Genomic DNA, 15,161 nt, shown 5'->3' on the forward strand with positions numbered 1-15,161 from the left:
TCTACTTCCTCTAAATTTACCAAGAAATCGGTTTCCTTTTGTTACACTTTCTTAAATAAACTTGTCATCCTCCAAACAATGTACCAGAACAATTTCTTGAAGTAAACCAGTGTCTAAACAAAGAGAGTGACTTATATCTTCTCACTAAATTTTGATGACAGGTCAGCAGCTGTACATAATTCATTCTAAAACTTTTAATATCGAGTGATAAAATTATGATTAAGCAGGTTTACAAAACTTACCAATACATCTCTGCAATTATGAAGCTAAAATTCTTCAGCTGTAATTCAGCTGAAAATTACAGCTCTATTGGTGGTGGAAACAGGTTGCTGATAATCCATTCAAACACCAGCAAATCAATGAATTCCAAATCTGACTACTATTTTGTTACTGGACAAAGAAGATACCAAATTGCAAGAAACTTTCTTCTTAAAAAGCAGGTCATAATGCAAATTTTCACTCTACTAAACTCTACTAAAATCTCATGCTCCTAAGTGCATATTATTTTTACAAGAAGATTATCGAACTTGTTCTTGGTGATAATTCATAACAATAATTTGTACATTACCTAATGCTGCTCATGCTTCCAGTTTCTGATCCAAGCTTACATCTCTCCAGCTGGCTCGCTACGATCTGACGTTCAGCCTCAAGTTCTCGAGTCAGTCTCTCAAACTGCAGTTCCTGAAAAAAGTAAGTTAAACCATTTGCTTTGACTTCTCTACAGATTAAGAAGGAATTTCAGCACATAAAAATGAAATTTGTGCAAGAATTATTAGCATAATGCCTTATAACAAAGCTTTCTTTTTTTTCTTTTTTAACACAAGGTTCACATTTTTGTGGTGACACCTACTTGTTCTTTCATTTATTTTAATGATGTATATCATAGAATGAGACTGCTTATCAGAAATTAAATTTCTAAATATATTAAGTAATTTAGCCCACATGCAGATCTCCCAGTAACATAGAGATCTTAGCAAACGGACCTAAGTATGATCACAAATAAGTACACTTTGTGCTACTTAAAAAACTATGCTAAGTTCTGTGGATAATCCGGTGGTGACAAAACTTTCTGCACTTGACAAGAGAACGATCACAGCATACGCGAGTGAAATAAAGTAAATTGAAGGTGTGTTGATATGGCCTCAGCACAGCCTAATTTCTGCAGTTAATGATGTGCAGAAGGGAAACTCAAGTAGTTTTGGACAAAAGCTGTGCTAAAATTCCTACCACTAAATTAATTTTCTTCTTTTCTGTCAAGGAAACCAAACCAGTCCTACCAGATAAGATTTATCCACACAGCTTATAAAGATACTTTAAAGTGTTTTTTGTTTAAATACACAAAAGATTCTTTTTTATTTAGAAAAAAGTAAATCCAATATAATTAAAATCCCCACATTTTTAAAATGGCTATATTCCTCACATATTGTAGCACTAGTTTTATCAAATAAAAAAACTAACCACCTTTAGGGGAGTTACGGTTATTGTAAATTTGCCAAGTGTTGCTGCCCTTTTATTTTGGACAGTAACATTGCATCATTTTCACAGGTAAACAAAAACATCTCTCCTGCCCCTTTTATTTAGGTTTGTTGAAGGCTCAAGGAGAAAAATTTTCTTAAAAAATTTCCTTATCGACACAAATGAAGCCATTATTTCTTTCTCCACTTTCCCCCCCCTGCCCAAACGATCTCTCTGTAAAGCAGAGGTATGGGAGAGAGTCCCTTGAACAACTCCCCAGCAAGGTCCTGCTGGGCAGAACAGCACTGGAAATTACTGGAGTTATGACTTATGCCCACCAAGTGACATTGAAGGATTTAGTATATGAGAGAAAGGAAGAAATAGTAGGAGTAGGATTTATAGGTGTTCATTCTAAGTCCTACCTATAACCAAGTAGTCAAGGGCAAATGAAGGCACTAAACTTTTCAAATCTCTGAAATGAGGCAAATGATAACAGAAATGTAAGAAGGAACTGGCTGGTGGTCATTCTGCTTAATCCAGCTGGATCATTCCTCCTTGTTTCTCTTGCTATTGTCAAGGAAAAACTTCTGTACTGTGAGTAAAGGGAAACTTCTACATAGGTTATATTCAGCATGAAATAGCCACTTAATACTTAAATGGCCACTATGTGACAAAGTCTGCTTAGCTGTGAATTTATTATACCAAACAAATCTATACAGAGCACAAGAATACCACTGAAAGTTAGACTGACGAACGACCAAAACATTACTGCTCATTAAATGTCAACAATGCTAAACTAATCAATAGTTAATATTCTCTGCACATTTTTGTAGTTTGCAGAAATATTTTTTCACTGTTGTTTGAAGATACGATTAACAAAAATCACCCAACAATAATTGCCTGTTTCATATATGCCTCCTTCACAGAAAGCATTTCTCTCACCTAGAAGGATCAATTGCCTGAAAAGCTGAAGAGACAGTTTATCGGCTTTCCAAGAGTTATTATTCAAATCCGGGTCTTGTTTGCATAAAATAAAACCCTTAATGCAGAAAGGATTGCAACAGAAATATTACTAAATTGTTGAAGAATGGAAAATCAAAGTGGTACAGTATTTGCCATGCCAGCATGCTTAAATCAAAGCACACAAGCTTGGAGAAATTTTGATAGTATAAAATACTCAAGAAAATCTAAATGAACATTATGTTTACTTTCAAAATACAAGCGGAACTTTTAACTTATTCTGTCCCACTGCACTTTTTAAGCCACTTGATTCTACCACAACAGTGCAAATTTTGGTGCTTAGCATAGTTTTTCACCCAGTCAGTTCAGCTCTCACCATCCCAGGTGAGGCAGGTCAGGTGTGCTCTTTGCCATGGCTCAGCACAGGCACTCGTCTTACCCGCCCTACTAAGAAGGTGCAGCTGTCCCCACAATGCTGCTAAGGGAATGTTAAGCATCAAGAACTGGGGAACAAATGCTCCTCGCTCTCTATGTTGTCTGTCCACCTGCCTTTTCCTGGACAACAAAGTGCAGCTTATTGTGTTCTTTAAGTCTAGTAGGGGTACAAACAACAGTTTTCTAGTTTCTCCCTTTTGTCCATGCAATCCCAAGCCAACTAAATACAGAAATGCCCCAAACCTATTTTACGGAAATACTTCAAACGCAAATATTATTTTGCTTTTTTTTTTTTTTTTCCTTCAACTGTCTGGATTGTATATCTTCTCATATATTTTCTATGCTTTGTATTCCTTCAGTTAATCACTCCGGTTGACAACTTTTCCAGAAACTTCTTCATTTCCTCAACTAATACCCTTTACCTATGATTACTGTGTCCCCAGAATGCTTTTTTGCTCATGATTCTAGTCTCCAAAACATACTTTTCTACTCTTCACTCTGTCATTTATTTTTCTTTCCTACTTACTGCTTACTGTTCTCTTCCACCTTCCATCTTTCTTTCATTTCCTAGCACGTTTCATGACTCATCCTCCATGAAATCTCTTTCAGTCCTATTACACCAAGTGCTACTCCAGCACATGCCCTAAACTGATTGGTTTGAGGAGTTTCTCATTCTGTCTCTCCCCAGCTCCTTATTGAGGAAACTCTTCTGTTCTTAAGATGTACAAATTGATGTTTCCTGGTTTCACTGCCCACGTTATTTAAGTCGTGCCCTGCAGAGATGACTAGGAAAGGGCAGTTGTATCTACGTTACTCCTCAAGCAGGAAGCAGAGATGTACTCGATCACTTAAGAAAGAAATAATCTTGGGTTTCTAATACATGAAAATGGCTAGGAAACATGAACAGGAACTTCACTACTAGCTTTTTAATTGCTACTATTTCTTACTTAATTATCTTCTGTCAGGTGCCACCAGAAGTTAGAAATTAAAGGAAGGACACAAAAGATGGGGAGGTGGGATATGTGCAGAGCCAAACAATTATAACTCCAAGAATTATCCTCTACATTTAATTTAATTTAATAAGCATCTGTCTTTGGTATTCCCTCATGCCTTGAAAAAGGTGCAGGTCCACAGCCTTTGGACTGGAAAAAGGAGAGAAGAATTCAAGTAAGATTTGTGAATCTGTTTTCCCTCCATACCAAGAAACCCTAGCAGAAAACAAATTAATAAGCTTCCTTTTCTTTGTTTGGGAAGCAGTGAGAGTGACTAATATTTGAATAAATCAGTATGTTTAGATTTCAGGCAGCTGTCACAGTGCAAGAAGACAGAAACCAGAAACAGCATTTGCTTACATTTTATAAAAATAATCACTGAACCTGACTCCATCATTTGTCTTATTTGTTGTGTTTACAATCATTTTCACCAGTTCACGCCACACTGTGTTATCTTCACAATTCTCTATTATTTATCTGAATCAAGCTAATCAGAACATCAAAATTAAAAACAAATTCCTACTCACTGATTATGCAAATCTGTTGTCAAGACAATTGCAGAATGAAGAGCAGCAGAAATACAATGCAACATCAAAATTAATTTACATAATAACATGCCAAGAGTAGTCTCAAGGACTGTGCTGCGAAGGGCAATAATGCTAAAGCAAGTGCCCACGCAAAGGAACTACAAAATGCAGTGACCAGCATGGCAGTCCTCAGCATTTGGCATCAGGAGAGGATGTGGGAATGGGAAGCCACCTGAGATCAGAGATAATGATGAGAGTAATCCAGAGAAATCACTCAAGAAAGCAACTTGGAAAGGGAGGAACTTCATGATAACCTTATCAAATTGTGTTGAAGTGATATATAGCTAGGGCCTGAAGTAATTTATGTTTCAAAAATGGTATTTGTCTACAACCATGGTGGGGTTTATTTGGTGAAAAATATTCATAATTCCATAGATGGAAACTCGATGTACTTTCTTTATCAGCCTGAGTTTTATTTTACCTATCCTCTGCAGCCACCAAAGCTTCAAGCACAATATAAGACTTGAGTCGGGTCATAACAATTCACAGCGGTCCAGACACTGAAAAAGCATGATGGAGATCTTCAGTCTTTGGACAAGTTAGGAACTCCTGAGCTCAGGGCACACCAAACCAGAAGGTATTTTGTTATTTTTTATGCTTTCATCTGCTGGATCATCTGTATTTACCCAGTAGTCCTTCAGTCCTTTCACAAAGAGATGTGTATTGATGCTAAGCAAAAGACATGGCAAAATCAGTAGTGACAGTAAAAAGCAGCTAAAAAAATCCAAAACAAACAAAACCAAAACCCTAAAATCGCCTATCTAAATTAAGACACAAGAGGTTTGCAAAATTATTGGGTTCCTAAGAATCTTTAGGTCATGGCATTAAAAAAGAAGTGTTTAGCTTTTGATTGCAAATATGCTACACAAAATCTAATTGGGGCACTGGTGATCATTTGAATCCTCAAATACAGACAAATGACAGCCCTGATAATCCAGGCTGGGAATCCCTGGTGAGATGAATACAGGAAACCTGATTACAGCTACACAAACAAATAAATTGTCTCTGGGATTGAAGTCTTTCAGAGGAGCATGTTAGAAACCACAGAACTTCAAAAAGTACACAGGCTGTAGAAGTGTACGACATTGGCTCTACCCTTTTGTAACCTGTTAAGAAGACATTTACCTCAACTAACATCACAAGTATGTGCATATTCCTAGGCACATCCTATAACATCATGCACAATTTCATATACTCCACATCTGTACACTCCACTGAATGCCACTACTCAGAGTGATGTTGGTAACAAACTATTTTTTAACCTATTGTACCAAACACACATGATTAGCAAAAACTGGAGCACATACTTCCTAAGGAAAACAGAAAACCTAGAAAAGTTTAACTTGGCAGAAATCTAGGGACAGATATCATCAGACATAAACCAGACCTGACAGCCCATCCTGTAAATAGAAGGAAAACAGAGTGTCTTCATGCTTTCAAAACAGGAAAAACACCATTAGCAATGCCCCTAAACATCTGACACTAAATGTTCAAAAACTTCAAAATTTATCTTTAGAATGTACCAATTAATACCTTTCACATTCTCTACACTCTCCATTGTTGGACTGTGTTTTCATTTGTTCTGCTCTTATCCTTTTTCACTGGATTGTTTCATTCTTCCACTATACTGAAAAACACAGGGGTGATGGAAAAAAGCTCACAGAAAGGTAATCAAATAAGCAGAGAGGCAACAGATTCAGAAACTCAGTGGTGGGTATGTAAGTTCTTGCAGAATCTTAATGGAGAGGTGACTGCACCTGTAAGCAAGTACAAGTTTCCAGGTAACCAACCTGAAAGAAGCAATTCATACACTGGAGGGCAGGACTACCGTTCAGAAGAACTTTGACAAGCTGGAAGAATAGGCCACAAGAGTGTCATGAAACTCATGAAAGAAAAACAAACAGTCCTGCACAGAGGACGGAACCCCATGTAAAAGTCCAGCACCTCCCCAGTAAGGATCTGGGGGTGTGTCAGACACAAAGTTATGACTTAACAGTGCATTCCTGTGGTGGCGATGGCCAACCACTCATTTCACTGCACTAACAAGAGAGCCTCTAGCAGAACAAGGAAACAATTGAACTAATGATTCCCTTTTATTTGATACTCCTTAAGCTGCATCTTGAGTATAGTGCCTGACTTTGGGCAACCAGGACAAAACATGACAAGCTTTTGAAGCAAGATCACCAGAGGGCCACAAAGATGCTCAGAAGATTAAAGCACAAGCAGAAGATTATATAATCAGAAGGTGAAGAAATTTGGTTTGGTTAGCATGGAGAAGAGACCACGTAGTGAGAATGTCTTTTATAGAATCCTAAGGCTGGAGAAGACCTGCAAGATTAAAAGTCCAACCTTTGACCAAGTATTACCACGTCAACTAGACCATAGAACTAAGTGACGCATCCAGCTGTTTCTTGAACACTTCCAGGGATGACTCTGTTCTAATGCTTAACAACCCTGTCAGTGAAAAAATTCTTTCTGATGCCCAACCTAAACCTGCTCTGGCACAGTTTGATCCTGTTGTGCCCTTGTCCTGGCTAACTATCTGGAGGAAGAGACTGATCCTCATCTTGCAATATCATCCTGTCAGGAAGCTGTAGAGAGCAACAAGGTCACCCCAGAGCCTCCTTTCCTCCAGGCTAAACAATCCTAGCTCCCTCAGCCACTCGTCATATGACTGACCCTCCAGACCCTTCACCAGCTCCGTTGACCTCCTCCAGATACGTGACAGCCCCTCAATGTCATTCTTGCAGGGAGTGGCTCAGAACTGAACACAGGATTTGGGGTGTGGCCTCAACAGTGCCGAGTACAGGGGGAACAATCACTGCCTTGGTCCTGCTGGCCACACTACTGCTGGTACAGGCCAGGATGTCCTTGGTCTTCTTGGCCACAGGGGCACAAGCTGGCTCATGTTCAGCTGCTATCAATCAAAACCCCCAGGTCCTTTTCCACTGGGCAGCTTTCCAGACACTCTGCCCCCAGCCTGCAGTACGGTTGTCATAGACTTTCACTTCTTAAAGGGGATTATAGTGAACACATCACCAGGCTCTTGCCAGGCATATGCAGCAAGTGGACATAGGCAACAGTGACAAGTTGCAATGAAGTAAATTCTAACTGAACAAAAGGTAAAAGAACAACCACAAACAACAAAAACAGTAATTAAAAAAATATCCAAAACCAAACAATTCATCAAGTGTAGTGAAACACTGCAATCTTCACATTTGATCTAACACTGAAGCTAGACTTACTTGGAGCAGACCTCCAGAGTCTCTTTTAACCTATTTTCTCCATGATCCTAGAACTAATGAGCTCTGAATACTTTTTCCAATCTTTATACCAAGGTTATTGATTAGATCAGAAGCTACCAAACTCTCTGATCATGATGATTACATAAAGACATATTTCACTTGATGTAAATGCTTGTATTTTATCAGCCTGAATTTCTTTAGCTTATTCCTTCACCTGATTTGACTGTTTTAGCAATCCCATGCTTCTTTACATGAGAATAACATGGCATCAAGGCTATTATGCATGTGGATTATTTATGGGATAAAGAACTAGTTTGGCTGATTACAGTGTTTAAAAATAAACTATTCCTTCATTTTCATGTAAGATTACTTCAAAGAGTCCTCTTTTATGCCTTTATCAACTTTTATAGAAATAAGACTCTATTTCATTTTCCATGTTTAGGATCCTGATACAAATACACCATACAAGTATGGTGACAATTGCCTTCCACTGTATATTTTAGGCCTCTAGGCATACTGCCCTGCTCCTCTGTGAGTTGCAGGCGAGCCTTGCTCTCCGAAGGCACATTGCCCAACCGCCTGGACTTCTGTTCCTCGGGAAATTGCATTCTTTTCTAGCAAAATCACCAAAGTTTTTAAAATTATCTTCATTTTTCTATTTAAATGGTCTGGTCCTCTTTTATCCCATTTTTTCTCCTCTCTGTTTTATGTTCAGCTTCCGTCTGTAAGCTAACTCTTCTCACTAGTTTTTGCATCCCTTGCCAACACTCCCAACGGTTCATCACACACCATGACTGCTGTGCTATTCCACTTCCTCCCAAGCAAACTACTTGTGCCCATAAAGCAATAAACTGTAAGTAAAAACTTTGTGGAGTTCTAGGATGGGATTAGAACTACTATGAGCTTTCTAATGTAAGTGTTTTTCCTCTCCATCCTCTGCAGCAGCAATTTAAGAAGGATGTAAGATTAAATTAACTTTCTACCTTACAAACGTCAACCTGCTTTAGGGATAACTGTTATTATTTGTAAAGCTCAATGTGAGAGCAAAACAAATCCTCAAAGTAGTAGGCCTTCTCCAAGGAGAGCAAGAGAAATAGAGCTGGAGTTTAGTAACAGCCCCGGACTCTTCAGTTTTACACTGGCCGGAGCTTCTAATTCTCATTTACTTCTCAGCTTTCCAAGCATACGTCTAAGTGGAAAAGGGTAATTCCATTTACAGTAGCAGCTCTTGAAGCCTGACTTCACATTTTCAACAAATCTAACATACCAGACAGAACTGTGGACTGATGTTTTTTACCTTGATTTTCCAGTACATAACTGCAGAGTAATTTTGTCCTGAAAAAAGCAACACAGTCTTGTTGCAGATGGAAGATGTTTAATTATACATATATTTGTATAGTTGAAAGACATATGGAAAGCAAAGGAAGTTGAACAACATGGTCACAAAATGTGAAACTCCTAAAAATGTCCTCGACATTGAGGTACTAAGAAACATCCTCCGGTTCTAGTTTCTGACAACATCCTCAGGTTCTAGTTTCCCTTCCTTATCTGAACAGACCTGTGCTCTGCTGGGCAATGTGCCAAGATGCCAGCAATAGCTGCAGAGGTGTCAGTGCACACACCAACATACGTGCACACACCAACATACGTGCACACCAGCGACACACACAACTTCTTGAGTGGTCTATTCACATGCTTAGAGAGCTGAAGTCTTCTCCAGTATTTTATTCATGAGTTCTTCACTTCCCTATCTATATGCCTCTGAACTAGTTCTTCCTCCCAGAGATGTGAGAATACACAGCATCCTAGGCATTGGGAACAGACGGAGAACCAGTATGATAAATCATTACCTTTGCACTTGTCCAAAATGGTCTAAAAGAGCAGCCAACTATTCCCTTTCTCTTCTCCTACTTGAACTGAGGAAATTATTTTGGTGAGTAATTTTTCCTTTTGATTTTCTTCACCTTATAAGAAAGACTTATTTCTCAACACAGACAGATGTCAGCAAATCATATCCAAAATCAGACTCCATAATTTGCAATAATCCCTGAATTTCTGAATAAATTAGGATACTTGATCTGAATATTGCCATGAGTAGCTATTAAAAAGTTGGTCATTAGCAAGTTACTAAGCAAGATTCAAAAGTTATTTAACAAAGATGCATTTTGTTGGTTTTTTTTAAGACAATCTAGCACACGCAAGTTAATACCCATAGGATTTTTTTTTTCTTGTCTTGAAACTAACAACTTAGAAACTTGATTTTCTCCATACTTGAGATACAGTTTGCTATACTAACTGAATCATATAAATAAAGGATTACATCAAAATTGTAAATTCAGCTCAAATACAGGGACCCTCAGACAAAAATTCCATTATTCTAGCTAACAGTACACTGATTTGTCAAATAGTTCATTTATTTCTGCTACTAAGTACTATTAAGTACTAAAGAAAAAAAAATAAATCCCAGCATGGGCTAAAAACAATTTGAACTCAAGGACTGCAAACCCTTGAGGTTTGCTCATTTTTTTCTCACAGATGATTCTGTGGCAGTAGCAGTTAACTTTAATAGCTTTTGAATATTTCCTCTTTTATTACATCTTTTATTATAAAGAAGAGAACTAGTAAAATAATTAGGCAATTCATTCCTTTTCTGGCTACCCTATGGAAACACCACAGTTTCAGGAAATTCCCAACAGATTCATATTGTTCCTTATGAAAAAGAAAAGCAATTAGTAATGAAAACGTTAGTTTTAAGAAGTATCATTATGATCTTATTCTTCTAAATTCTGGTATGAATAGCTCATCTTTTGAACAAAGTAAAAAGGTTTTCATAATGAAATTATAGTCTAAAAATCACCTGTTTGAAAACAAATAGGTAAGGAACATGTATTTCAGGATAACATTTGTAGTATGGGCAAGGATAGGTAGGGAAAGAGCTTAGAATCAGTAAAACAAACAACCTCATGGAATAAAAATACCTTTTATGGGCTGACATATGCGTTGATGCAGTATGGAGTTGGCAGAGGTGTATTTTGAAAGATGGGTACAAAATGCAATAGTTCTGGGAGTCTTCAATTACCCTGACACTTGGTACAAAAAAAGAAATAAAGCAGCAGTAATACAATGACGTGGCACATAACCTGAATTTCAGATAATATCATATTCAGACGCTCGGGATGCCCACAAGAATAGATTAAATTCTTGACTTGGTGAAGCAAGATAGTTTCACGTCTTACACTTGAGAAGCCACTCTTAATGATCATTCCGTCCTTAAATACAACATCCCTACAGAAAGCAGAGCACCTGCCAGTTAGGAGCCGCATAAAAAGAGAAAATACGTAAGAAAAAATATCAAAAAGCTTGCTTAAAACTGAAAGTAAAGTATTTATAGACAGTAGGGAAACTAGTTGTTGGAAGCATATGATAAATGCACAGAGTCAAGGCAGTGTATCAAGGAAAGGTCAAGACACAAGAAGTTAGGGCAGAGGGAGCTGTTACTAATAAGAAACACTTTCTCTGAAAGTTGAAATCATCTTCAGGTGAAGAAAATACAGGAGTGTAAATACTGCCAGGCTAAACATAAGAAGATAAGACAGCACAACATGATTTTAAGGGACAAATAGACAAAAGCATGAAAGCAACAAACAACTACTTCTCCAAATGCATCAGGAGCAAGAATCTGCCTGGAGAGTCTGTAAAACCACTGGTGAGGATATAAAAGGGTTCACTGAAGAGAAACCAAATGAATCCCTTGTGGAAATTTTTACTATTTGATTCTCATGCTAAGAAATCTCTGAGGGAGTCTTATCAGAGGATCTGCCTGAAATTGAAGTGAATAGGTCATGAAACAAAATGACAAAGCAACCTGTAGCAAATTGAAGATCAGATGGTATTTGCTCAATAGTTCTAAGGAACTAAGAAATACACGGCTTAAAACTGTAAGACATTGAATACAATGCCAGTTTCAAGGAGATCTAGAAGACTATAGACCAGCAAGCCTGATAGTCTTACTGGGCAAATTATAGTCTGTAACAAATTAAAGTCTGTAACAGAGAACAGAATTTGTGGCCTCTAATATAAACATGAACAAGTTATCTAGAAGGTTTCTGTACAGATAAGTTCTTTCTTAAATAGGAGGTCAAATCAGGAAATAAATGGTAAATTCTGCTAGCTGAAGGCATCCACCAGTGGACAGGTGGACCAGAAATTCTGGTTCCATATTCCACACTGTTTAATACATATAGAATGACTTGAAACAAAGAATGAGCAACAGGTCAACAAAGTTAGGCAACAGCAAAAAATTATGGAGGACAGTAGGGCTGAAGGGCAACAACACTTGACTTTCTGTACTATCAGTGGTGTGCCATTTGCTTTTTTGTTGCTTCTTGACACAGAGTTTTGGGGCCTGACATTATCCAAGAAGAGAGGCCGAGTGCCTCAGCCTTTTCTGTGCCATTTTTGATGAACTCACTGGCCCTTATCAGCAGCAGAGCTAAATCTTTTTTGTACTTCTACTTGCTAATATGCTTGCAGAAACTCTTACATTATTCTTATTATCTTTCGCTACTTTGAGTTCCAGCTGAGCTTTTGCCTTCCTAATTGCATCCCTGTACACTGAAGCAGTACCTCTACATTTGTCTTTGAAAGTTTGTCCCCTTTTGCGCTGCTCCAGTGCTCCTTTCCTCATCTGAGCTCTCTTAGTAGCTTGGTGCCTTTCCAACTGATTTCTTTTTATGTCTGCTCCTTTTCCTGCTTAGGGGGATAGACTGCTCTTTTGTACTTCAAGAAGCAGCTGCACTGGGAAATCTCCCAACATTCCTGAGCTTCTTTGCCCTCCAAGACAAGTTCCCATTGGATCCTTCCTAGAAGTTCCCTGACAGACTTGAAATCTGCTTTTCTGAAGTTCAGGTCTTTATTTGATGACTTGTCCTCCTCAAGTCCTTGGCCTCTATGCTCTTGCAGTCTCTGCAGCTGCTGCTGACATTTTTATCTTCCAACAGGTCTTTATTGGTAAACGCTCAGTCCAGGGGAGCACTGTTCCTAGTTGATCCATCCACAACCACATAAAGAAGCTGTTCCCAATGCATCCTGAAAATGTCCCAGATTGTTAAGCACCACTGTGCTGTTTTCCCAGTACCAGAATGGTAGAATTCCCTCTTGAGAACCAGAGCCTGAGGCCTCTTAGAAGTGAAAGCTTGATGCACCTCTTCTTTCTCACCTTGGTCCATAGCAAACACCATGAGATTTCTCTCAATAGCTCTGATTTTGACCCAGAAGCACTCTACTGAGTTGAAAACAGACGAAAGAACATGATTATTTATGTAATAGGCATGCTTTTGATGGTTACTAAGTACATCACAACTTCACTGGGTCATGGAAACCTGAAAACAGGTGGCTTTTGAGTATTAGAAGACAGTATCACATATTGTGGCCTTGTTCTTACTCTTTAGTCAGCATATACTTGAGGTCATCAGTAAAGATAGTTCATCCAACAATGGCTCTTCTTACTAGTAAAACATACATTTATTGCCACCAAACAGATACCAGAAAACATAGTGTATCAGGTTTTTCTACAGAAAAATAGATTTTCATCCTTAAAACATCCACACTGGGAATCCAGGCTATTTTTTCAATACAACACTAAATAGATTTTGTTACTGAGTTCTCAAACAATCAAAGAGAAACATTCCAGATTTGTACTACTCATTGTAGGCAAAGCAATGAATAGAAAAGAATATTAAATATACTGGACTGGATTTGTGGTTATGCCTCTGGGAGATCAAACACACAAGCAACACCTGCTGAACTTCAGAACTACTATGTCTCACTAAGACAATTGTGCTGCTTCCACAATTACAGCACAGATTTCAGTTCAAAGACTACTCAGTTGCCACCAAAATGATGTCGAGGAAACTGTCAGTAGACAAAAACTGAGAGAAGCATCTCCACAGGGATGTTCCTTACAGAAGCAATATCAAAATTACTGCTATGATACGATTACAAAATAAGAGAGCCATAGGAGTCATTGTTACTTTCATTGATTCAGGGGAAAGAAAAAAGAGGGAAGAGAGAGCGAGTAGAAATAATGAATGAATAAATTTGTTGTATGACTTCAATCAGAATATTTCATTGACAGTATTGTGAAAATCATCTGAAATTCAAGTCTTTATTACAGCCAAACACAGTCATCAAAACTGCATCTATCCCTGTGGAACTGGGTTCCTGCTAGGAACCTACTAGCAGTGTTGATAACAGGTCCAAGACCTGTCTCATACAATGCATTTTACTAAAGTCCCTGATCCTAAATACAGAACAAGCAGGGAGGAGTTGCAGCTCCCTTTTCAGGAAAAAAAAAAAGGTTCATGATGTCACAGTATTGAAAAGGAAAGTAAAATGAAAACAAGTCATGCACGCAGAATTTTAAACTCAGTGTTTTAAGTGAATTAAACGGCAGAGAGGGAATTCAAATTAATTTCCAGACATGGTTTCTAGGCTGCAGTTTAGAGCCATACTGTTCTTCCCCCTGCCCCCCTCCTTCTAAAATCTGACATCTTCTCCCCCATTGGGAACTTGGACTGGGTAAAATGAGGGCTCTCTCCTCCCCACACCTGGCAGCAGCTGAACGCCACACATATGCCTTCTTCTGTGACTCTGCACACCGTTTCCATGACAGCAACAGGAAAAGCCATTCCAAACTGGTCTGAGACGGAGGGAATGAGAATCACCCCTCCAGCAAAGCTCCCTCTCACCTCCCTAGACAAGGCATCCTGAGAAAACAGGGACTAGAGTGAAACTGATTGCACAGCCTGGGAGGAACTGAGGGTCTGGCAGCACCACGGAGCCTGAAAATCTCCCTTTGCGCCTGGTGAGTTGCTGTTGTTCAAGCCCATGTGGGGTGGATGGAGTGCCCAATTCTGCTGGTAAGTGGAAGCAGATCTGTGATGACTAGAAAGCATCTGGCTCTCCTGCCCTCCAGGAGCACATTGACCGTACAGCAGATGGATTTCTGACCATTCCATGGCTGAGGGGAAGTAGAAATATGTACTTGCCATGAACTGAAGCAGCAGGAAGAGGGAAACCTTGTTTTTACTTCACAAATCAGAAATACTAAACCCGTGGTACCAAAGTTTTAGCTGGATTTTTCAGCATCACAGAACTGTGCATGTGTTGGGATTATTTGTCAAAGCCATGTGATCTGCACAGCCGAATGTCTCAAACATAGAAATGAGATATGATGTGACACTTCTGAATGATCTTCGCTAGCCTGAAATAATGAGAATTTGGAATTACAGTCTCTACTTGCATAACATAGCTAACATCCAAGACTACTGTGGCTGCTTCCAATCCCTAACCCGCTCACAAACGAGGATGTAATCCACCAGCGCTGGACATATACCCTAACCATAAATGGCAGGCACCTTTATAGGATCACAGAAGTGTGGAGGTGGGCAGGGGCCTCTGGAGGCCCCTCAAAGAGGGCCACCCTG

At 38.8% G+C, this 15,161-nt stretch overlaps 1 protein-coding gene across 7 annotated transcripts in view; it reads right to left on the reverse strand.

Moving 5' to 3' along the window:
• Positions 1-15,161, reverse strand: part of CTNND2 (catenin delta 2) — a 641,697-nt gene that overhangs the window by 394,123 nt on the left and 232,413 nt on the right. For all 7 annotated transcript variants that reach the window (XM_040063932.2, XM_040063957.2, XM_040063974.2 and 4 more), the window contains one exon: positions 569-681. In XM_040063932.2, coding sequence (XP_039919866.1) covers positions 569-681 — 113 coding nt within the window. The remainder of the gene's footprint in view (positions 1-568; positions 682-15,161) is intronic.

This window comes from Hirundo rustica, chromosome 1, assembly GCF_015227805.2.
Source record: "Hirundo rustica isolate bHirRus1 chromosome 1, bHirRus1.pri.v3, whole genome shotgun sequence".
Classification (NCBI taxonomy): Eukaryota; Metazoa; Chordata; class Aves; order Passeriformes; family Hirundinidae; genus Hirundo; species Hirundo rustica.